General features: G+C 45.7%; 1 protein-coding gene across 1 annotated transcript in view; it reads right to left on the bottom strand.

Annotated features, from left to right (window-relative positions):
* Positions 1-2,593: 2,593 nt before the first annotated feature.
* Positions 2,594-25,878, bottom strand: part of TAF4B (TATA-box binding protein associated factor 4b) — a 248,083-nt gene continuing 224,798 nt past the window's right edge. The window contains exons 17-18 of the mRNA XM_069731234.1: positions 25,744-25,754; positions 2,594-2,732 (exon numbers count right to left, since the gene is read on the bottom strand). Of these exons, the coding sequence (XP_069587335.1) occupies positions 2,594-2,732; positions 25,744-25,754 (150 nt within the window). The remainder of the gene's footprint in view (positions 2,733-25,743; positions 25,755-25,878) is intronic.

Here is a 25,878-nt window from a genome sequence, read left to right as displayed (position 1 = left end):
TAGTTAGGGTATGTATTTATATGAAAATAAAAGATTCTGCTCTTTTCTGAGGACTATTCTTGTCTGTATTTTTTGAAGAAAATAGGGTTAATCACAGAACCAGACAAAACTGTGGATAACTTTAAGGATAACTTAAAAAAACAAAACAAACATCAGCACTTGAACATGAGAGTCATTGTAACACAATGTAAACTATTTTTTCCTCCGATTGCCGTATTGAAACAAATATTTCTTCGTGAATATAACTCCGGCACAACCAGCAGAAAAACACCACTGGTAGAGGTTCTTCTTACTTGCAACTTTTATTCAGCGTAATGAACAGACGTGTTTCAGGAGCGCCCTGGCCACTTCAGGATTATTTTTAAATACTTTTTTAAAGTACATATTTGCATTGAATATTTGTGAATACAAATTCCCAGGCTCAGGTTTCTAGGAGGGTTGGCACACAACCTTTTATTAGAAAACTAAATATACATTTTTTCATTTTACAATATTTTCTCTATCAAACCTTTGGCAAAATGTGGAGAATAAAGATACTGAAAGAAGTGAGATACATATTTTGATTATTGAAATACTTAAAGGAAACCTGTCACCAGGTTTTTGCAATATAAACAAAGGCCACTTCAGCGCTTCTTTTACAGCCTTTAATAATCCCCTGTAATGCGCGGTCCAGTCCAATGGACTTGCTTGGTACACCTATTGTTCCTTGCATTTGGCATCCTTCTGCCCTGCTTCATGTGGATGACGCTGAGGGCAGAGCAACGTCCTGTAATGGGTTTGTGTCGCGAGAGGCCAAAAAGCGCCGATGATCTTGAAGTAAAGAGAGCACATGTGCATTACAGGACTTTGCTCTGCCCTCAGCAAGACAAAGCAAATAATGCCTGCGGAGCAGTGAGATTGGGGCGCTACGTGGAAGATGCAGGAGGCATCATTCTCATAAAACAGGGAAGGAGGATGGCGATTATGAAGTTATAGGAGGTGCTGAACAATACACAAAACGCCCATAGGACAAGGCCGTATGGGAGGGATTATAAAAGGTATTTTTTGGAATATGTAGTGGGGGCTGGAGACTTTTATACAGGTTGCTAGACCTTTGTAAATAGCCTTTAATGCAGTGACTTTAGTTTGTATTTCAAAAAGATGGTGACTGGTTCCCATTGAAGGGGTTATCCTACTGGACAACTGCTGCTCAATTAAGGACCCCAATTAAAATAAAACCAATAGACAATCAGCTCCCGCTCTTCCTGAAGAGTTATGTGACTTGTGTTACATGCGGGCTGTAGCCAGTGGGCATCTGCTGTTTGGCTGCAGGTCATCAATATATTGTAAGGGAAGACGCCCACTCTGATAATGAAGTAATGGCTGCAGATAACAAGTGGCCGCTCATTGGTTGCCATCTGCAAGTAACAACAATTCATGTCACTCTCGGGAAACAGCAGTACCTCCATAATTGGAACAGTGACACTGCAGGAAGTATCCATTGTTTTATTTTAAAATTGGGTCCTGAATTGATTAAGCCGAGGTTGTTCCGAAGTGGACAACCTCACTAAATAATTAACAACTTATATCTGAAGCACCATGTACAATACTGCTAGCACGTAGCTACTTTACACATACATATTTTATAGTGCCCTGAATAGTATATTTACATATTACTTTCTTTATTGGATCGCTTTGATCTTCAAAAATAATTTGTCAAGGTAATACAGGCTAACGTAAAGTAAAAAGGTGTATCTTGTAACCATTTTCCCCTACATCTTCATTAAATCAAAATCATCTCCATGACTGCTTATGAACAATGTAGTGATCAGAGAGACAGTGTGCAGAGTGTCTCTCGCAGTCTGTAAGCCAGATTTGAGTTTCCGATCAGCTCAAAATTTAGTATTATGTTGACATCAGACAGGCAAGAGACAGACTGGCAATCTTATAGTTATGCCTTTACACATACCAAATTTAAAGAAGAGAGAGAAAAAAAAAAAAAAAAAAAAGGAATAGCCTTTTACAGTTGCATATTGGAACGATAAAACCATTAGAGGTCCTGAATTACCACTACTGTCCTATATTATGCTATTTTTAGGCTAAAATAAGGATCTACATCTTTTTAAAGTATGAAAACATCTACAGAAAGTATAAATACACTTCACACAAAAAATTAAATCCTAAACAAATTTACAAAGTGTATCTAGACATTGGTAACATTTACTTAACCTTACACCACTCTTCCACTTAGTCTCTGTAAAAGTAACTTCAAGAGGACTGCACATAATGTTGGTCACAGAAGTTTTGAGGAGGGGTTTATTATACTGGTCATGCTCTATGCATAGAAAAATATCCTAGAAGATAAAATAAGGCACTTACCGAGCAAAAACTGCATCAGATCTAAATAAAATTAGACAAGTACGATCCATCTACTTAAATCCTTAAGTTGGCACTATATTCGTAGAAGAACAAAAACAATCCACATTTGCTCTACCGTGTTTAATTGGTATAAAAAATATCTCAAAGAAAAATAACCTCCTGGATACAATCTAGTTTAACATTACAAAAGTGTACTAAAAGGAACAGAATGTCTTTGGTAATGAATCACTTGAGATCACTTCAGGAGGGCACGGTATAGCGACAAGGAATGTTTGGTTGTCCGTTCTTGCTCCATACAGAATATTAAATCTCTGAGACTAACCCGAGTTATTCTTGGAACAAATGATGATTTGGGTACGCTGAAAACGGAAGAACTAGTTGTATGAAATCCCTAAAACAGAGTAAAAATTGGTTAATTTCACATAAAAATATATAAATAGTCCTGAATGTTCTTCTTGGCAAAGCGAGGGTTCGAATTGTCATAATTGGTTGACTACCACTCCACTAATAAAGGTTTATACCCAAATTGTATGTTTTCCCCTATCCACAGGATTGGGTATATCAATCCAATGTGATAAGGTCCGATCACTGGAATTCCCATCAACCCCAAGAAAGGGGCTCTTAAAACCTCCACCAGAATGGAGCATTGGTTATGTTTGACCACTGCTCCACTTCTCTTGTATGAGACTGTAGGAGGAAGCCAAGAAGTTGTACTCTACTATTTCCGTCAGTCCTGCAAATAATAAACTAAGCCACTGCTTCATTTCGCCAAATGTTTAAAAGCCCCTTTCTTGAAGGTGAACTTACCTATCAGATAGCTATAACTGGTTTTGTGGATAGGTGAGGACTTATAATGTTGGGAACAACCCTTTAACTATGTAATTAAAGCAATAGTAGTTGTATTTCCCTTATAAAATTGACATAACCACAAAATGAGGAAAGATAAGTGGGATTTTAAGATGATTGACCCAAGACTTAACTATCTCATCCTTCATGTGCAGTACATTGTTGGCCTTTGCTTATGGTACACCAACTGTTACAAAACAACAACTCACAGTTCTAGCAGGTTGTCAGGGCAGGCCAAGATTTACACTGTTGGAAGACCAGCGATGCACTCAAAAAGTTTTTAAAAAACTTTGTGAATGTGCTACATTACTCACAGAATTGTGCACGGATTCCAAGTAACAAGCTTTATTAAATCGTTTGCTGGCTATCATTGGAAACACTCACCCTAAGGGCTCCTTTCCACTTGATTAAAAAAAAAAAAGGTCCGATTTACGGACCGAAAAAACGGATGTAACGTATGCGATTGTCATGCGAATTTTTTATCGCAACATCCGTATGACATCCGTATTGCTGTCCGATTTTTACGCACGGGTCTCCTTTGAAAAGCCGGTAAAAAAAATATATATATATATATATATATATATAGCGCTAGATAGCTTTAAAGCCGGTAATTCAATTACCGGCTTTTGCTCTCTCCTTCCTAAACCCGACATGATATGAGACCTGGTTTACATACAGTAAACCATCTCATATCCCCCTTTTTTTTCCATATTTCACACTACTAATGTTAGTAGTGTGTATATGCAAAATTTGGCCAATCTAGCTATTAAATTAAAGGGTTAAATGGCGGAAAACATTGGCGTGGGCTCCCGCACAATTTTCTCCACCAGAGTAGTAAAGCCAGTGACTGAGGGCAGATATTAATAGCCCAGAGAGGGTCCACGGTTTTTGGCCCCCCCCTGGCTAAAAATATCTGCCCCCAGCCACTCCAGAAAAGGCACATGATGCGCCTATTCTGGCACTTGGCCACTCTCTTCCCATTCCCGTGTAGCGGTGGGATATGGGGTAATGAAGGGTTAGTGTCACCTTGCTATTGTAAGGTGACATTAACCCCTTCCCGACCCATGACGCCACGTAGGCGTCATGAAAGTCGATGCCAATCTGACCCATGACGCCTATGTGGCGTCATGGAAAGATCGCGTCCCTGCAGATCCGGTGAAAGTGTTAACTCCCATTTCACCCGATCTGCAGGGACAGGGGGAGTGGTAGTTTAGCCCAGGGGGGGTGGCTTCACCCCCCCGTGGCTACGATCGCTCTGATTGGCTGTTGAAAGTGAAACTTCCAATCAGAGCGATTTGTAATATTTCACCTATTATAACTGGTGAAATATTACAATCCAGCCATGGCCGATGCTGCAATACCATCGGCCATGGTTGAAAACACTAATGTGCCCCCACCCCACCGATCACCCCCCCAAGCCACCAATCTGTCCGGTACACTGCTCCGGCTCCCCTCCGTCCTGTGCTCCGCTCCCCCCGTGCTCTTGTCCGCTCCCCCCGTGCTCCAATCACCCACCCGTGCTCCGATCCAACCCCCCTGCACTCCGATCCACCCCCCCGTGCATCATCCACCCCCCCCTCGTGCTCCGATCCACCCCCCCGCGCTCCGTTCCACCCCCCGTGCTCCGATTACACCCCCGTGCTCCCCCCCACCCCATCATACTTACCGATCCTACAGGATTTTTTTTCCCACTAAGGTTAGAATAGGGTTAGGGTTAGGGCTAGGGCTAAGGTTAGGGCTATGGTTAGGGCATGTGCACACGTATTCTGTTTCTCTGCGGATTTTTCCGCTGCGGATTTGATAAATCCGCAGTGCTAAACTGCTGCGGATTTACCGCGGTTTTTCTGCGCATTTCACTGCAGTTTTACAACTGCGATTTTCTATTGGAGCAGTTGTAAAACCGCTGCGGAATCCGCAGAAACAAGCGACATGCTGCAGAATGTAAACCGCTGCGTTTCCGTGCAGTTTTTCTGCAGCATGTGTACAGCGATTTTTGTTTTCTATAGGTTTACATTGAACTGTAAACTCATGGGAAACTGCTGCGGATCCGCAGCGTTTTCCGCAGTGTGTGCACATACCTTTAGAATTAGGCTATGTGCACACGGTGCGGATTTGGCTGCGGATCCGCAGCAGTGTTCCATCAGGTTTACAGTACCATGTGAGCCTATGGAAAACTTAATCCGCTGTGCCCATGGTGCGGAAAATACCGTGTGGAAACGCTGCGTTGTATTTTCCGCAGCATGTCAATTCTTTGTGCGGATTCCGCAGCGTTTTACACCTGTTCCTCAATAGGAATTCACAGGTGAAATCCGCACAAAAAACGCTGTAAATCCGCGGTAAATCCGCAGGTAAAACGCAGTGCCTTTTACCCACGGATTTTTCAAAAATGATGCTGAAAAATCTCACACGAATCCGCAACGTGGGCACATAGCCTTAGGGTTAGGGTTGGAATTAGGGTTGTGGTTAGGGTTGTGATTAGGGTTATGGCTACAGTTGGGATTAGGGTTAGGGGTGTGTTGGGGTTAGGGATGTGGTTAGGGGTGTGTTGGGGCTAGGGCTGTGGTTAGGGGTGTGTTGGGGTTAGGGCTGTGGTTAGGGGTGTGTTGGGGTTAGGGTTGTGATTAAGTTATGGCTACAGTTGGGATTAGGGTTAAGGGTGTGGGGGTGTTAGTGTTGGAGGTAGAATTGAGGGGTTTCCACTGTTTAGGCACATCAGGGGTCTCCAAACGCAACATGGCGCCACCATTGATTCCAGCCAATCTTGTATTCAAAAAGTCAAATGGTGCTCCCTCACTTCCGAGCCCCTACGTGCGCCCAAACAGTGGTTTACCCCCTCATATGGGGTATCAGTGTACTCAGGACAAACTGCGCAACAATTACTGGGGTCCAATTTCTCCTGTTACCCTTGTGAAAATAAAAAAATGCTTGCTAAAACATCATTTTTGAGGAAAGAAAAATGATTTTTTATTTTCACGGCTCTGCGTTGTAAACGTCTGTGAAGCACTTGGGGGTTCAAAGTCCTCACCACACATCTAGATTAGTTCCTTTGGGGGTCTAGTTTCCAAAATGGGGTCACTTGTGGGGGGTTTCTACTGTTTAGCCACATCAGGGGCTCTGCAAATGCTACGTGACGCCCGCAGAGCATTCCATCAAAGTCTGCATTTCAAAACGTCACTACTTCACTTCCGAGCCCCGGCATGTGCCCAAACAGTGGTTTACCCCCACATATGGGGTATCAGCGTACTCGGGAGAAACTCGACAACAACTTTTGGGGTCAAATTTCTCCTGTTACCCTTGGGAACATAAAAAATTGCAGGCTAAAAGATCATTTTTGAGAAAATAAATTTTTATTTTTATTTTCATGGCTCTGCGTTATAAACTTCTGTGAAGCACTTGGGGGTTCAAAGTCCTCACCACACATCTAGATTAGTTCCTTTGGGGGTCTAGTTTCCAAAATTGGGTCATTTGTGGGGGATCTCCAATGTTTAGGCACACAGGGGCTCTCCAAACGTGACATGGTGTCCGCTAATAATTGGAGCTAATTTTCCATTTAAAAAGCCAAATGGCGTGCCTTCCCTTCCGAGCCCTGCCGTGCGCCCAAACAGTGGTTTACACCCACATATGGGGTATCAGCGTACTCAGGACAAACTGGACAACAACATTTGGGGTCCAATTTTTCCTATTACTCTTGGCAAAATAGGAAATTCCAGGCTAAAAAATCATTTTTGAAGAAAGAAAAATTATTTTTTATTTCCATGGCTCTGCGTTATAAACTTCTGTGAAGCACCTGGGGGTTTAAAGTGCTCAATATGCATCTAGATAAGTTCCTTGGGGGGTCTAGTTTCCAAAATGGGGTCACTTGTGGGGGAGCTCCAATGTTTAGGCACACAGGGGCTCTCCAAACGCGACATGGTGTCCGCTAACGATGGAGATAATTTTTCATTCAGAAAGTCAAATGGCGCTCCTTCCCTTCCGAGCCTTACCATGTGCCCAAACAGTGGTTTACCCCCACATGTGAGGTATCGGTGTACTCAGGAGAAATTGCCCAACAAATTTTAGGATCCATTTTATCCTGTTGCCCATGTGAAAATGAAAAAATTGAGGCTAAAAGAATTTTTTTGTGAAAAAAAAGTACTTTTTCATTTTTACGGATCAATTTGTGAAGCACCTGGGGGTTCAAAGTGCTCACTATGCATCTAGATAAGTTCCTTGGGGCGTCTAGTTTTTCGTGGGAAAATATTCAGAAACGTTCCCAGGCTCGAGTTTATATGAGGACATCCAGCAGAGGGTGCCTCACTGCAACTGAAGGTAACTACAGGTCATTGACCTACATTTCATTAATTCCTCAGGGTTTTACAGGCAGGAGCACAGCTGCATTAGCAGAGCTTCTGCTTGTAAAATTAGTTAACCTCTTCAGATGAATTTACAGCTTGGGACGAGACTGATCATCGGAAGGTATGGGATATTGTTGTTTTTTTATTTTCCTTTTTTACAGAACGAGGGTCTTCAGATGGATTACCAGGATAATAAAATATTACAAAAACCTGTGTCTTTATTTCATTAAAATACTTTGTAATAATGTGTGTGTGTTTCATAATTGACACCTCTCCATTATTAGTCTGGCTTAATGTCACCTTACAATAGCAAGGTGACATTAACCCTTCATTACCCCATATCCCACCGCTACACGGGAATGGGAAGAGAGTGGCCAAGTGCCAGAATAGGTGCATCTTCCAGATGTGCCTTTTCTGGGGTGGCTGGGGGCAGATGTTTTTAGCCAGGGGGGGGGCCAGTAACCATGGACCCTCTCCAGGCTATTAATATCTGGCCTCAGTCACTGGCTTTACCACTCTGGCAGAAAATTGCTCGGGAGCCCACGCCAATTTTTTCCGCAGTATATATACCTATTCTATGTGTATATATCTACTCTAATCTAGCCTGTCAGTGTGATTTTACTGTAAACTGCGCTGAATTGCCGGCTTTTCAAAGGACACCGGTGCGCAAAAACCGGACAGCACTCGCATGGTGTGAGTGCTGTACGTTTTTTCTCTCGCACCCATTGACTTGCATTGGCGAGTCTCATCCGAGAATCGCAGCAATACGCAGCATGCTGCGATTTTTTTCTCAGTCCGATTTCGGCTGAGAAAAAAAAAAAAAACGCAAATGGAATGTCACCTATTGAATAACATTGGTCCGAGTGCAATCCGATTTTTTATCGGATTGCACTCGTCAGTTTTCCTCGCAAGTGGAAAGGAGCTCTAACAGCTTATCTGAGCTCACTGATTGCTATGCTGCCCTACACTGTAATGGAAGTACTGGTCTTCCTTCCAGAGATCCATCTGGTATACTGATCCTGAAGCTGCATGCTGTACTCACATAAAGGACAGAAGAGTGCTAATGTTTTCCATTTTTTACTTACACTGGGTGGAAAATGCAGTGAAGGCAGAAAAAAACCCACTGATTGTGGTTTTCATATTTATTACCACTAATCCTGATTTTCTGCAGATTGAGGGATTTTGATAACATAAAATATACTTTGCCTAAATGTGAATTTCTCCTAGGCTTTAAGCCACATACACATTCTGAGTAGTGACGAGCGAGTATACTTGTTGCTAGTCTTTTCCCGAGCACGCTCGGGTGGTCTCCGAGTATTTGCAACTGCTCAGAGATTTAGTTTTTGTTGACGCAGCTGCATGGTTTACAGCTGCTAGCCAGCCTGAGTACATGTGGGGGTTGCCTGGTTGTTAGGGAATCCCCACATGTATTCAAACTGTCTATCAGATGTAAATCATGCAGCTGAGGCAACGAAAACGAAATCTCCGAGCAGTTACAGCTAGGGAATTCCCACATGTATTCAGGTTGTCCAGCAGCCGTAAATCGTGCAGCTGAGGCAATGAAAACTAAATCTTCGAAGCACTAACAAATACTCGGAGATCACCCGAGCATGCTTGGGGAGACCAGAGCAACAATGCTATTATCTCATCACTAATGCTGACTATTTGGTGAGCTTTTTTACTTCAGTATGTGTAAGACTACCTTCACACATGCGTCAGTACGGGTCCGTCGCTATGCGTCGGCCCGACGTACCGGCACACGTTGTGAAATTTGTGCACGACATGGGCAGCAGATGTAGTTTTTCAACGCATCCGCTGCCCATTCTGAAGTCCGGGGAGGAGGGGGCGGAGTATCGGCTGCGCATGCGCAGTAGAAAATGGCGGACAAAAAAGTTAACTTGAACGTTTTTTCGTGCCGATGGTCCACCAAAACATAATGGATCCATTGCACGATAGGACGCGACGTGTGGCGATCCGTTGCTAATACAAGTTTATGGGCAAAAAACGCATCCTGCGGGCACATTTGCAGGATCTGTTTTTTGCCTGAAACGACGGATTGCGACGGATTCAAAAAAACGTTAGTGTGAAAGTAGCCTACCTCAAAATCAGGAGTGGAACAGTCAGAAGAAAAGTATAATAAAAAACGTCACCACTTCTGTATTTCTCGCTCACTCCTGGTTTTGGCTTACAGATACTAAAGTAAAAGAAAACTACAAATGCAAACTACCGCCTCATTCCTGTGTCCAGCACCATTCTTCTCAGCTTCTCACTAACGTCACTGCAATGCAGTGACGTTATATGTGAGCTGGAAATCGCTGACAGTGGAGCCTCATTCTGACACTCCTCAGGCTTACATTGTAAAATAGGGATTTTTGTGTACTCACCGTAAAATCCTTTTCTCCGAGCCACTCATTGGGGGACAGGACCGTGGGGTGTATGATGCTGTCACTAGGAGGCTGACACGAAGTAAATACAAAAAAGGGTTAGCTCCTCCTCTGCAGTATACACCGCCCACTGGCTCCGGATAATACCAGTTTGTAGCAAAGCAGTAGGAGATTAACAAAAAAACTCAACCATAGAACCAACATGTCAGAGACTAGAACACTTGTTATAGGCAACAAGCCAAACAAGGGTGGGTGCTGTGTCCCCCAATGAGTGGCTCAGAGAAAAGGATTTTACGGTGAGTACACAAAAATCCCTATTTCTCCACCGCCACATTGGGGGACACAGGACCGTGGGACGTCCAAAAGCAGTCCCTAGGTGGGGAATAACCCAACAGTGTAAATTTATGGCCCCTGCTGACTACAGGTGCACTACCGCTGCCTGCAGAATACCCAGGCTCGCATCTGAAGATGCCTGAGTATGGACATTGTAATGCTTTGAAAAGGTGTGCAGGCTAGACCAGGTCACAGCTTTGCAAACCTGCTCTGCAGACGCTTGATTCCAAATGGCGACAGGAAGCACCCACCGACCGATTAGAGTGTGCCCTGAGGCCCACAGGGATAGGCTTGCCTCTGATGCGGTAAGCCTCCTGAATAGTCGACCGAATCCATCTGGCGTTTGTCAACTTAGAGGCGGCCAGTCCCTTCCGGTCTCCCGCCGGGAGCACAAACAAAGCATCCGTCTGTCGAAAAGATGTAGTCATGGACACGTACTTCCTGAGGGCTCTGACAAGTTCCAAGGAGTGAAGAGCCTTCCCCACACGGTGCGTTGGAGCACGGCAAAGAGACGGAAGTACGATATCCTCATTGAGGTGGAAGGAAGACACCACCTTCGGGAGGAAAGTAGGGAACGGTCGGAGAACTACCTTGGCCCGGTGGAACGGCGTCCTACAGGAAAGAGCCGCCAACTCCGAGACTCGTCTGATCGAGGTAATAGCGACGAGAAAAGCCACTTTCCATGAAAGGAGATGCAGAGAGATGTCCTGCAACGGCTCGAAGGGAGATTCCTGAAGGACATTTAGGACCAGATTAAAGTCCCAAGTATCTAGCGGCGCCTTGTAGGGAGGAACCACGTGAGAGACTCCCTGAAAGAACGTTCTGACCTGAGGTTTGGAAGCGATTTTGCGTTGAAAAAGGCCGAGACCTGCTCTTTAAGGGAACTCGGCGAAAGCCCCAAGTCCAGACCGGATTGGAGGAAATCCAGTATGGTAGGGATGTTGAAGACCATCAGAGGGCGACCTCTGCTTCTGCACCAATTAAAGAAGATCTTCTAGGTCCGATGGTAGATGCGCGATGACACCGGCTTTCAGGCACTGATCAAGGTGGAAACTACCTGCGGGAAAACCCCGCTTGAGTCAGAACCCAGGATTCAACGGCCAAGCCATCAACCACAGGGCCTTTGAGTTCTGGTGGTAGACCGGGCCCTGAGAAAGTAGATCTGGGCGATCCGCTAGGCGCCATGGAATGTCTGCGATGAGCTGGACCAGCTCTGCATACCACGACCGGCGAGACCAATCCGAGGCGATGAGAATTATCGGGACACCCTCTGCCCTGATCTTCCTGATGACTCTGGGGAGCAGGGGCAGGGGGGGGCGGAAGAGGTAAGGAAGGTGAAACTGACTCCAGGGAAGGACTAGCGCGTCCGCTCCGATTGCTCTGGGATCCCGGGACCGGGCCACAAACTGAGGTACCTTGGCGTTGAACCAGGAAGCCATCAGGTCTACGTCCGGAATACCCCAAAGAAGACAGATTTGTTGGAATACGTCCTGATGGAGAGACCACTCTCCTGAGGCAAGGCCTTGCCTGCTGAGGAAGTCCACGGCCCAGTTTTCCACTCCGGGAATATGAATGGCCGATATGACAGAGTGGTTGTTTTCGGCCCAGCGAAGGATGTGTTATACCTCACGAATTGCAGCTCTGCTGCGGGTGCCCCCCTGATGATTTATATAAGCCACAGCTGTGGCATTGTCTGACTGGATACGGATGGGGCGACCTGCAAGGAGATGATGGAACCGCTTAAGGGACAGCCTGATCGCCCATATCTCCAGGATGTTGATTGGAAGACGAAACTCGTGACGAGTCCAGGTTCCTTGCGCAGTGTGATGGCGAAAAACAGCTTCCCAGCCTAGTAGGCTGGCGTCGGTGGTGACTACCAGCCAATGGACCGGGAGGAAGGACCTTCCTTGGAGAAGAGAGGATTGGAGCATCCACCATTGGAGTGTCTGCCTGACCCGAGGGGAGAGGGGACACAGTTGGTCGAGGGAAAACGGACCCCCATCCCATGCGTCCAGAAGAGCGTGCTGGAGGGGACAGAGGTGTAGTTGCGCAAAAGGAAATCGCTTCCATTGCGGCCACCATTTTTCTGAGAATCCTCATGCCGAAACTGATGGAGCAGGGGGTTGACCGAAGAAGCTTCCAGACCCCCTGTTGAAGAGCCAGGACCTTGTCCCGAGGAAGAAGCACCAACCCTAGTGACGTGTCCAGGGTCATGCCCAGGAAGGAAATCCGTTGAGCTGGAAGAAGGGATGATTTCTTTAAATTGATTAACCAGCCCAGCCGAGAAAGAGTATCCAAGGAAAGTAAGTCGTCTAGATTGGGGAGAACGACTATGCCCCGAGAATGCAGAATGGCCATGACAGCCGCTATGACCTTTGTGAAAACTCTGGGGGCGGTGGCGAGGCCGAAAGGCAAGGCCGTGAACTGAAAGTGTTCCTCTCCGACGGTGAAGCAGAGAAACCTTTGATGAGGCGGGAAGATTGGGATGTGAAGGTATGCATCCCGGATGTCGATGGATGCTAAGAATTCGCCGTGTTCCATCGAGGCAATGAAGGAACGGAGAAATTCCATCCTGAAATGACGGATTTTGACAAATCCATTCAAGAGCTTTAGGTCCAGGATGTTCCTTACTGTTCCATCCTTTTTGGGAACCATAAACAGGTTTGAATAAAAACCGCGGAATCTTTCGTCCTCTGGGACAGGGACAATCACTCCGTCTTGTCGGAGCGACTGGATGGCCTGGGAAAAAGCTCGGACGTGCCTTCCCGCTTCGGGAGGGCGGGAAGCAAAAAAACGGGTTGGAGGGGGGAGGAAAAATCAATTTTGTAACCGGAGGACACCAGATCCCTGACTCTGGCCGTGGTGAACGACGGCGTGCCAGGCATGACGGAACGAGAGAAGGCGTCAGACAACTTTGCTGGTGTCGTCCGGACGGGATTGCGAATTATTTGGAAGATTGTGTGGAGCTGCCCCTCCAGGAATGGTTGGGCCTGTATGAAGCCTGAGGGCTTTTGTCTGGCATCAAGGCGCCCCGAACCAGGGGAACTGGTCGAGGAATGCTATGAGTAGGTTCGACGAAAGGGCCAAAACTGGGCCTGTGGCTGTCATCGGAACGTTTGTATGAATCTCTGCTGGGGAAGGGAAGTACTTTTACCTCCCGTAGCGTCGGAAATCAGTTTGTCCAGTTTTTCACCAAAAAGACGGCCACTGAGATATGGCAGAGACGTGAGCGACTTTTTAGATACGAAATCCACTCGCCACTTCCTTAGGCATAGCTCTCTCCTAATCGCCACAGCGTTAGCAGCCGTAAGTGCAGAGCAGTTAGCCGCATCCAGGGAAGCGCTTACCAAGTAATCGCTAGCTAAGAAGATCTGATTTGCAAGCTCCGCTATGTCAGGAGAAAGGTCTCTGTTCTGTAAGGCCTTATGCAGAGAGTCTGCCCAAAAAGCCACGGCTTTGCCTACCCAGGTAGCAGCGAAGGAGGGAAAGAGTGCCGAGCCTGAAGCCTCAGAGACTGAACGGGCGAGGCTGTCAACTAGGCGGTCCGTGGGATCTTTGATAGATCCGTCCGTCATGGAAAGGATAGTTTTAGAGGACAAACGTGAGACAGGAGGATCCACAGGTGGGGATTCTGTCCATTGTTTTCGGAGATCAGGAGAAAAGGGATATTTGGACTCGAGATCTCTGGCACTGAAAACGTTTGTCTGGACGCTCCCTATGTCGCTGGACTATGGCTTGGAACTCCGGGTGATTGGCAAACACCCTGTGAGTACGTTTAGTCTTTTTGAAGGACACCGTATTATCCGTACTGGAATTCGTCGGTTCCTCGTCGACCTGAAGGGACTAGTTGACGGCCTCAATGAGACTATCTATAGTGCTCTGATAACCTGGCGACTCCATATCTAGAGGCCCATCGGACTCAGGATCAGAGTCCTGGTCGGAAGAGGTGCCTGGGGAGCGAGAGCGGGAAGCAGAGCTACCAGGCGCCGAGGCATCAGAGGGTCTGGGGGATGAGCTACGGACGCACTTCCTAGATGGCCGCTTGTGCTTAGAATGAGAGCGGCCCCTGCAGGCTGAAGATTCTACAGCCATAGGGGAATCCTCCTGAATAGGCGGATTAGTGGTCCTGCTCCTGGTTAGATCCTGGAGGGACTCAATAGCCTTAGTTAAAGAAGCCATAGACTGCGAAAGTGACAAAGCCCACTCAGGGGGACTTGTCACCGCGGGCTCATTTGCGGCGGGGGGCTCTTGAGTGCTTTTAGGGTCACAAGCATTACAGAGCGGGGCAGTATGCCCACTTGGTAACGCAGCCTGACAGGAGGTGGAAGAAATAAAGAACACTGTATGCGGTTTTGCAGACTGTGTGTTTAGGCAGAGACATGTTGTCTGTTAATCTCCGTGAAGGCTGTGCAGCTAGTAAAAGCATAGCACTGTGCAGCTAGTAAAAACGGAGCACTGTGCAGCTAGTAGAATGGAGCACTGAGTAAAGCGGAGGCTGCAGAAGGATGGGAGCTGTCAGCGCGCAGCACACGTACCCAGGTCTTGTGTCCAGATGCCGCACTGAGACCGGTGAGGAGAAGTGGCGTGGAGGTCCCCCTGTTGTGGCAAGATTGCCGCCGAGAGCTTGGAGGGTGCTTCTAGCAGTGTGCGAGAAGCGCTGAAGTGATGGGCGAGGCCTCTCGCGTGACGCGCGCTGTGGGCGGACCGCGGCCTAGCAGAAACAGAAGCCAGGGACTAAATTAGCGGTGCCCGGCCGCAAAATGCGGCCGAGCCTGCAGTGCGCTCGGGAGCCCCCCCTTACCCCAGAAGACTCACCGCTTGAGATCGTCTTCAGGCGAGGTATGAGGGGCGAGGCAGTCCACCTCGATCCAGCGCCCTCTTGCTAAGGGGCTGAAGAGGGACTGGGAAGCGCCTTGCAGCACCGCTATTCTTTTAGTGGTGGAGCAGAGGGAGGGCAGCCGGACAGTACTCTGGGAAGATGGCCTCTGTGTATCCTAAGGGTTCACTCCCCTAGGATTTCACAGGGTATGTCCACGGCCGAGCATCCCATGTCGCAGGAAAGGGTACGGGGAGTAAACTCGCCGTGCTCGCCTGTTGGTGTTTCGAAGGAGATCGGACCCCTTAAAAGGGTCCAAGTATCAAATATAAATAGTAAAGCCGCACCCTATAATGGCAATGTCTCTATGGACAGCAGAGTGCACGTCCTCACCAGGGGATCCATCCCAGTAGGTAAATCCAGAAGCACATGAAGAAAAGGACAGCACCACAGCAATTGTGAAAAGACAGCTCCAAAGTTTATTCTGCCATCTGCAACGTTTCGGTCCGTGGACCTTTTTCAAGCAAGAAAAAGGTCCACGGACCGAAACGTTGCAGATGGCAGAATAAACTTTGGAGCGGTCTTTTCACAATTGCTGTGGTGCTGTCCTTTTCCCTTAAAAGGGTCCGTCGCCCCCTTCATCCTCTTGCGCAAAGTGAGAAAAAATAAAAATAAGAACGTCTGGAAAGAAACAGACTCAGTGTGCCTCCTACGGACACTAAGCAAGAACTGGTATTATCCAGAGCCAGAGGGCGGTGTATACTGCAGAGGAGGAGCTAACGCTTTTTTGTATTTACTTAGTGTCAGCCTCCTAGTGACAGCAGCATACACCCCACGGTGCTGTGTCCCCCAATGTGACAATGGAGAAAATCACTTACAGATCACGAAGAACGCCATATGACCCGGAGAGTATGAAGAAAGGTGAGGTCACTGAGAAGAGGAGCAGAACGCCGCTGGATGCCAGAAATAGTGGTGCTGGTGAGTATATTAATGCACGCACACTATATTTCATTTCTATATATTTTTATATTTACATACAGTACAGACCAAAAGTTTGGACACCTCATTTAAAGATTTTTCTGTATTTTCATGACTATGAAAATTGTACATTCACACTGAAGGCATCAAAACTATGAATTAACACATGTGGAATTATATACTTAACAAAAAAGTGTGAAACAACTGAAAATATGTCTTATATTCTAGGTTCTTCAAAGTAGCCACCTTTTGCTTTGATGACTGCTTTGCACACTCTTGGCATTCTCTTATTGAGCTTCAAGAGGTAGTCACGGGAATGGTCTTCCAACAATCTTGAAGTTCCCAGAGATGCTTAGCACTTGTTGGCCCTTTTGCCTCCACTCTGCAGTCCAGCTCACCCCAAACCATCTCAACTGGGTTCAGGTCTGGTGACTGTGGAGGCCAGGTCATCTGGCATAGCACCCCATCATTCTCCTTCTTGGTCAAATAGCCCTTACACAGCCTGGAGGTGTATTTGGGGTCATTGTCCTGTTGAAAAATAAATGATGGTCCAACTAAACGCAAACTGGATGGAATAGCATACCGCTGCAAGATGCTGTGGTAGCCATGCTGCTTCAGTATGCCTTCAATTTTGAATAAATCCCCAACAGTGTCACCAGCAAAGCACTCCCACTCCATCACACCTCCTCCATGCTTCACGGTGGGAACCAGGCATGTGGAGTCCATCCGTTCACCTTTCCTGCATCGCACAAAGACAAAGGTGGTTGGAACCAAAGATCTCAAATTTGGACTCATCAGACCAAAGCACAGATTTCCACTGGTCTAATGTCCATTCCTTGTGTTCTTTAGCCCAAACAAATCTCTTCTGCTTGTTGCCTGTCCTTAGCAGTTGTTTCCCAGCAGCTATTTTACCATGAAGGCCTGCTGCACAAAGTCTCCTCTTAACAGTTGTTGTAGAGATGTGTCTGCTGCTAGAACTCTGTGTGGCATTAACCTGGTCTCTAATCTGAGCTGCTGTTAACCTGCTATTTCTGAGGCTGGTGACTTGGATAAACTTATCCTCAGAAGCAGAGATGACTCTTGGTCTTCCTTTCCTGGGGCGGTCCTCATGTGAGCCAGTTTCTTTGTAGCGCTTCATGGTTTTTGCCACTGCACTTGGGGACACTTTCAAAATTTTCCCAATTTTTCAGACTGACCAACCTTCATTTCTTAAAGTAATGATGGCCACTCGTTTTTCTTTACTTAGCTGCTTTTTTCTTGCCATAATACAAATTCTAACAGTCTATTCAGTAGGACTATCAGCTGTGTATTCACCAGACTTCTGCACAACACAAATGATGGTCCCAACCCCATTTATAAGGCAAGAAATCCCACTTATTAAACCTGACAGGGCACACCTGTGAAGTGAAAACCATTCCCAGTGACTATCTCTTGAAGCTCATCAAGAGAATGCCAAGAGTGTGACCACGCTATGATCTGGCTGTGACCTGCCTAGGATCGGAGCTGTGAGAGCACTGATCCTAGGCTGTTGCCTGGCAATGCCATCGTCACAAGGGCCAGCTCTGATTGGTGCGATCAATATCATCAATCACACCAATGACCGGGCACAGCAGCGGTGTGACCGCTCTGTGACCTCGCTGCAGGTCCTCACGGTAGCTGAGGATTTAATTTCTTTAGGGTGGTCACACTACAGGATCTTCACTGTGCTGGCTATGTGTTGCCACAGAAGCCTGTGACAACACAATCTCTCACTGCTAAAAAAACAGAGAAGAAAGAGGACAAGACAGAAGAATGACAACAAGTGTAAGTATTTTGATCCCTGCCCGATCTCTCTTCATCCAGCCCAATCCCCATCTTCCCCTTCTTTTTCCTCCCGCTTTGCTCCATGCTGCCACCTCCGTGCACACATCCAGCAGCCGCCGAGGGTTGATTGGTGACGCAGTTAACTCATCAGAGATCGTGTCTGCGGTTTTACACTTTTCTTTCCACCAACTTTTTTCTGTCCTGGTTGCTGATTTTTTTCTTTTAGCTTTTTCTTTTCAAACAATAAAGTTTACACCAAGCACTCACACACAACTAAATAAAGTACTGACACAATCACCACATATATTTAACCCCTTCGTGACAGAGCCAATTTGGTACTTAATGACCGAGCCAATTATTGCAATTCTGACCACTGTCACTTTATGAGGTTATAACTCTGGAACGCTTCAACGGATCCCACTGATTCTGAGATTGTTTTTTCGTGACATATTGTACTTCATGTTAGTGGTAACATTTATTCAATATACTTGCGATTATTTATGAAAAAAACGGAAATATTGCGAAAATTTTTAAAATTTTGCAATTTTCAAACTTTGTATTTTTATGCCCTTAACCCCTTCATGACCCAGCCTATTTTGACCTTAAAGAACTTGCCGTTTTTTGCAATTCTGACCAGTGTCCCTTCATGAGGTAATAACTCAGGAACGCTTCAACGGATCCTAGCGGTTCTGAGACTGTTTTTTCGTGACATATTGGGCTTCATGTTAGTGGTAAATTTAGGTCAATAAATTCTGCGTTTATTTGTGATAAAAACGGAAATTTGGCGAAAATTTTGAAAATTTCGCAATTTTCACATTTTGAATTTTTATTCTGTTAAACCAGAGTTATGTGACACAAAATAGTTAATAAATAACATTTCCCACATGTATACTTTACATCAGCACAATTTTGGAAACATTTTTTTTTGCTAGGAAGTTATAAGGGTTAAAATTTGACCAGCGATTTCTCATTTTTACAACGAAATTTACAAAACCATTTTTTTTAGGGACCACCTCACATTTGAAGTCAGTTTGAGGGGTCTATATGGCTGAAAATACCCAAAAGTGACACCATTCTAAAAAATGCACCCCTCAAGGTACTCAAAACCACATTCAAGAAGTTTATTAACCCTTCAGGTACTTCACAGCAGCAGAAGCAACATGGAAGGAAAAAATGAACATTTAACTTTTTAGTCACAAAAATTATCTTTTAGCAACAATTTTTTTATTTTCCCAATGGTAAAAGAAGAAACTGAACCACGAAAGTTGTTGTCTAATTTGTCCTGAGTACGCTGATACCTCATATGTTGGGGTAAACCACTGTTTGGGCGCACGGCAGGGCTTGGAAGGGAAGGAGCGCCATTTGACTTTTTGAATGAAAAATTGGCTCCACTCTTTAGCGGACACCATGTTACGTTTGGAGAGCCCCCGCGTGCCTAAAAATTGGAGCTCCCCCACAAGTGACCCCATTTTGGAAACTAGACGCCCCAAGGAACTTATCTAGATGCATAGTGAGCACTTTGAACCCCCAGGTACTTCACAAATTGATCCATAAAAATGAAAAAGTACTTTTTTTCACAAAAAAATTCTTTTAGCCTCAATTTTTTCATTTTCACATGGGCAACAGGATAAAATGGATCCTAAAATTTGTTGGGCAATTTCTCCTGAGTACACCAATACCTCACATGTGGGGGTAAACCACTGTTTGGGCACATGGTAAAGCTCGGAAGGGAATGAGCGCCATTTGACTTTTTGAATGAAAAATTATCTCCATCGTTAGCGGACACCATGTCGCGTTTGGAGAGCCCCTGTGTGCCTAAACATTGGAGCTCCCCCACAAGTGACCCCATTTTGGAAACTAACCCCCCAAGTGAGCACTTTAAACCCTCAGGTGCTTCACAAATTGATCTGTAAAAATGAAAGTACTTTTTTTTTTCACAAAAAAATTCTTTTCGCCTCAATTTTTTCATTTTCACATGGGCAATAGGATAAAATGGATCATAAAATTTGTTGGGCAATTTCTCCCGAGTACGCCGATACCTCATATGTGGGGGTAAACCACTGTTTGGGCACACAGCAGGGCTCGGAAGGGAAGGCGCGCCATTTGACTTTTTGAATGGAAAATTAGCTCCAATTGTTAGCGGACACCATGTCGCGTTTGGAGAGCCCCTGTGTGCCTAAACATTGGAGCTCCCCCACAAGTGACCCCATTTTGGAAACTAGACCCCCCAAGGAACTTATCTAGATGCATATTGAGAAAAGTATAATACCAGATGACCAAATTAGTATCAATCAAAAAAATAATGCCAAAACTAATATATACAATAACTGTATTTCAAAACCAAAAAATGGGATTAAAAACTTAGCACAACTCCCAAAATCCCTATCGTTAGGGATTGGGTAGATAAAAAATCTGGCCTGATAGTTAAAGGGCAGACGGGTGGGAGCAGGATAAGAAACCCTATATGTCCCTGATTACTCCCTGCCTGTCAGCGGAGGTTGGCACCCTCTTGGACGCAATATGGCGCCCCCGCTCCTCGACGGCTAACCCTAAAGGCCCTACAAATCCCTATAGTAATGTGGGGATGCTAAATACCTCTAGATACCTACTAACTAGCACCCAGACACACCAAACCACATATACCACCAAAAACACCAGACGGTGAATCACCAATAATAAATTAAATTAGGAAAGCACGATCTGACCGTACAACGCCCTACAGATATGTTGATATAAGGCTATCCTACTTAATGGCTATTGCACCCTCCAAAAACCCTACCTGGTAATACCTGCCTGACGGCGGAGGTTGGCACCCTCTTGGACGCAAATTGGCGCCCCCGCTCCTCGGCGGCTGTCCCTACTGACCCTTGGACGATCCCTATCAAACAGGGAACCTGTAAATATGTGTCTAAGGGGCTACACTAGTGTGCCTTGCCAAATTACCCCTATTGCTCGGTCAGACCAAACTCAGATACCCAATGGCACAAGCACACCGTGGTCTAGAACGCTATCCTTGTTAAAGCCCACCAGAGTATGCAACAGAGCACATATTAAATCGGTATAACAATAACCTCCCCCAGGTAAAGTTTTATAAATCTTAGATGCTCATAGCCACAACACTAACTCAGATATGGAGATATCATGTTACCAAGGGCACAATACAACTGATATATAAACATTCATACGGTGCCCCGATTGTAAACGTACAAATGGTGAAATACCAAAAAGAATTCCAATAAAAGACCAGATACACTTATCTGTGTTCAGGTCTCGCCTCTACGCGTTTCCCCCCATGATATGGTTCCTCAGGAGGCGTATGGGTAAGTCAAAATCCGTGTGCTGAAGACACATCAGAGATAGGTGCTGTGCCTGGTTGTAGGCATGGGGACAACACTGCCCAAACCATCATTAAATAGCCACCGTCCTTAAGATGCACAAAGGAAGGGGAGGGGGCTGAATGATGCTCATATGTAATAACTATTATACAATCGAAATAGGTACCTGTGCTGTAAACTGTGCGGCTACATGCCACGGCCGCCATAGTTCTCGTGTTCCCACTGGCGTCCTAGTTCTGCGCATGCGCCAAAACCAGACCCTAGAGGTCCGTTTCTCTCTATTCGGCACTGCGCATGCGCTATTGCATTGAAGACAACAGCGCACTACGGAGGCGCCGTGTACTCACTCGCCGGGTCACGGAGCAGCACCGCGCCTGCGCTGCCGTCCACCATTATATTGAAGACAACAGCGCACTGCGCAGGCGCCGTTTACTTAATGTCCGGGTCCCGGAACGGCACTAATATTGCGCTGCCGTGCGCTCATTTCTTGAGGACAATAGCGCACTACGCAGGCGCCGTTTACTTAGTCGCCGGGTACAAGAGCTCTCGGTCAAAAGGACCTGGTAGAGCATTCAATAAAGCGTAATCACAAAGTCTCTGATATTTAATCGGTGTGAATACGCGCTACATCGTGGGTCACCACACTAAACATAAATATATGCATGTTAGCCACAAAAAAGACAACCAAGTCCAATGAGACTATAGCAAGGTACCCCGATATAAGTATACCATTGATTTTATACCCCTATATCCTGCCAGTACACCTAAACAATGGAGCTCATGGCTAAAACCTATTCGTTAGACTAGTGCACACAACTAGACCCATAGGAAGGCCCTCAGATGAAAAGTTAAACGTGCACAAAATTAATTGGCAATACCCCAGACCCCATTACCCTAATAGAACACCCATTATGAAGATAATACTTGTTATTAGATAACAATGGAGTTAAAATAAAACTCTTATACTCTGATAATATATACTGCAAACCGTCTACTAGGTCTACACGGCTATTTTATTCATATCAGGGGAAGAAGGGCAAAAGCGGAACCAGATGAAAACAGTTCACACAAAACAACTATAAGTCAACCACTCATTTAGTCCTCTCGGGACCACCGACTCCATCCTAAATATCCATTGGGTTTCCTTTTGCAGGATAACCCTATCCCAATCACCTCGCCTACCATTTTGTTTCACCACCTCTAAGACACAGAAAGACAGTACCCTATTATCGCCCTGATGTGACTCCCAAATATGGCGTGCTATGGGGGTATCTCTACCGTTCTTTATATCTCCCAAGTGTTCCCCGATCCTCCTTCTAAATTCTCTTTTTGTCTTCCCTATATAGTTCTGTGGACATGTACACGTGGCCATATAGACCACCCCGATGGTTTTACAGTTGGCAAAATCCCTACAGAAAAATTGTTTACCGTTAGATGCACTGGTGAAGCTTTTACACGGCACTATAAAGTCACAAAAAGAACAATTTCCACACTTAAAAGTACCGTTAGCCCGTCTATCCAGCCAGGTTCCTTCATGCTTTGGTCTTTTATAGTGGCTGTGTACAAGCCGATCTTTCAGGGAACGTCCCCTACGGAAGGTGATCTGAGGTCTACCTGGGATGATATCTACCAGGGTCTCATCCATTTGTAGAATACCCCAATGTTTATTGAGGACACTGTAGATTCGATTGACCTGATTGTCATAGCTACCAATGATCCTCGGGATATCCTTGACCTCCGGTTTACTATTGGTCTGTAGGAGAGACAGTCTATCTTTCCCCACAGCGTTTCTAAAGGCCGGATCAAGGACCTCATAAGGATACCCTGAAAGTAGCAGGGCTGGAGCAGTTTCTTCTTGCTCGTAGGTATTGGCCTCTCGGGACGCCCCTCTTCAGGGGGGCCGGGTGATGACTCTCCCACCGAAGAAGGGCATTTGTAGCTGTCGGCTTACGAAACAGTCGTGTGTCTAGCATGCCATTCTCATTGATGGTGATCGTAACATCAAGAAAGGCCAGTTCACACATATCACTCTCTGACGTGAATTTAAGGCCCACCACATTATTGTTAAGACCATGTACAAAACTGTTGAACTCCATTGCTGTGCCATTCCATATCACCAGGACATCATCGATATATCTATACCAAGCTGATATCTTATCCGTCCACCATTCCTCTGTACCAGAGAACACAACGGTTTCCTCACACCAGCCAAGGAGGAGATTTGCATACGAGGGTGCACAAGAGCAACCCATCGCGGTCCCACTGGGCTGGTGGAAGTACTTCCTGTCAAAAAGAAAATAGTTGTGGGTTAAGATAAACTCCATCAATTCAACCACAAAATTGTTGTGTTTCTCAAAGAAAACGGCTCTAGTTCTTAAAAAGTATTCAAGCGCCCTAAGGCCCATATTGTGGGGAATGCTACTATATAAGGCCTCCACATCGATCGAGCCCAACATGGTACCTTGTTCAACCACAACGCCGTCAATCTTTTGAAGTAAGTCAGAGGTGTCCCGCACATATGAAGGCAGTGATGTTACAAATGGATGTAGGATATTGTCTACATAAATGCCGACATTTTGGCTCAATGAGCCAACCCCTGAAACTATGGGGCGTCCCTTCAGGGGAGAGAGGCACTTTGGGAAGTGCGTAAAAGGTTGGAATCATTGGAGTACGGGGGGCCAGGAACCTATGCTCATTATAAGAGATTAACTTTTCATTCAGACCAGTGTCCAAAATAGTCATCAATGATGCTGTAAACCTTTCTGTAGGGTCATTCTCAAGTCTGCCATACGTCTCCTTGTCATCAAGGATTAATTTACACATATCAACATATTTTTGATGGTCGAGGATGACCAAATTACCACCTTTGTCAGATTGCTTGCCAATTAATTTTGTGCACGTTTAACTTTTCATCTGAGGGCCTTCCTATGGGTCTAGTTGTGTGCACTAGTCTAACGAATAGGTTTTAGCCATGAGCTCCATTGTTTAGGTGTACTGGCAGGATATAGGGGTATAAAATCAATGGTATACTTATATCTGGGTACCTTGCTATAGTCTCATTGGACTTGGTTGTCTTTTTTGTGGCTAACATGCATATATTTATGTTTAGTGTGGTGACCCACGATGTAGCGCGTATTCACACCGATTAAATATCAGAAACTTTGTCATTACGCTTTATTGAATGCTCTACCAGGTCCTTTTGACCGAGAGCTCTTGTACCCGGCGACTAAGTAAACGGCGCCTGCGTAGTGCGCTATTGTCCTCAAGAAATGAGCGCACGGCAGCGCAATATTAGTGCTGTTCCGGGACCCGGACATTAAGTAAACGGCGCCTGCGCAGTGCGCTGTTGTCTTCAATATAATGGTGGACGGCAGCGCAGGCGCGGTGCTGCTCCGTGACCCGGCGATTGAGTACGCGGCGCCTGCGTAGTGCGCTGTTGTCTTCAATGCAATAGCGCATGCGCAGTGCCGAATAGAGAGAAACGGACCTCTAGGGTCTGGTTTTGGCGCATGCGCAGAACTAGGACGCCAGTGGGAACACGAGAACTATGGCGGCCGTGGCATGTAGCCGCACAGTTTACAGCACAGGTACCTATTTCGATTGTATAATAGTTATTACATATGAGCATCATTCAGCCCCCTCCCCTTCCTTTGTGCATCTTAAGGACGGTGGCTATTTAATGATGGTTTGGGCAGTGTTGTCCCCATGCCTACAACCAGGCACAGCACCTATCTCTGATGTGTCTTCAGCACACGGATTTTGACTTACCCATACGCCTCCTGAGGAACCATATCATGGGGGGGAAACGCGTAGAGGCGAGACCTGAACACAGATAAGTATCTGGTCTTTTATTGGAATTCTTTTTGGTATTTCACCATTTGTACGTTTACAATCGGGGCACCGTATGAATGTTTATATATCAGTTGTATTGTGCCCTTGGTAACATGATATCTCCATATCTGAGTTAGTGTTGTGGCTATGAGCATCTAAGATTTATAAAACTTTACCTGGGGGAGGTTATTGTTATACCGATTTAATATGTGCTAATATCTGTTGAATACTCTGGTGGGCTTTAACAAGGATAGCGTTCTAGACCACGGTGTGCTTGTGCCATTGGGTATCTGAGTTTGGTCTGACCGAGCAATAGGGGTAATTTGGAAACTAGACCCCCAAAGGAACTAATCTAGATGTGTGGTGAGGACTTTGAACGCCCAAGTGCTTCACAAAAGTTTATAACGCAGAGCCATGAAAATAAAAATAAAAAATTATTTTCTCAAAAATGATCTTTTAGCCTGCAATTTTTTATTTTCCCAAGGGTAACAGGAGAAATTTGACACCAAAAGTTGTTGTCCAGTTTCTCCTGAGTACGGTGATACCCCATATGTGGGGGTAAACTACTGTTTGGGCACATGCCGGGGCTCGGAATTGAAGTAGTGATGTTTTGAAATGCAGACTTTGATGGAATGCTCTGCGGGCGTCACGTTGCGTTTGCAGAGCCCCTGATGTGGCTAAACAGTAGAAACCCCCCACAAGTGACCCCATTTTGGAAACTAGACCCCGAAAGGAACTTATCTAGATGTGTGGTGAGCACTTTGAACCCCCAAGTGCTTCATAGAAGTTTATAATGCAGAGCCGTGAAAATAAATACGTTTTCTTTCCTCAAAAATAATTATTTAGCCCAGAATTTTTTA

This window comes from Ranitomeya imitator, chromosome 6 (assembly GCF_032444005.1).
Source record: "Ranitomeya imitator isolate aRanImi1 chromosome 6, aRanImi1.pri, whole genome shotgun sequence".
NCBI lineage: Eukaryota > Metazoa > Chordata > Amphibia > Anura > Dendrobatidae > Ranitomeya > Ranitomeya imitator.
This window is presented reverse-complemented; position numbering and strand designations above follow the sequence as displayed.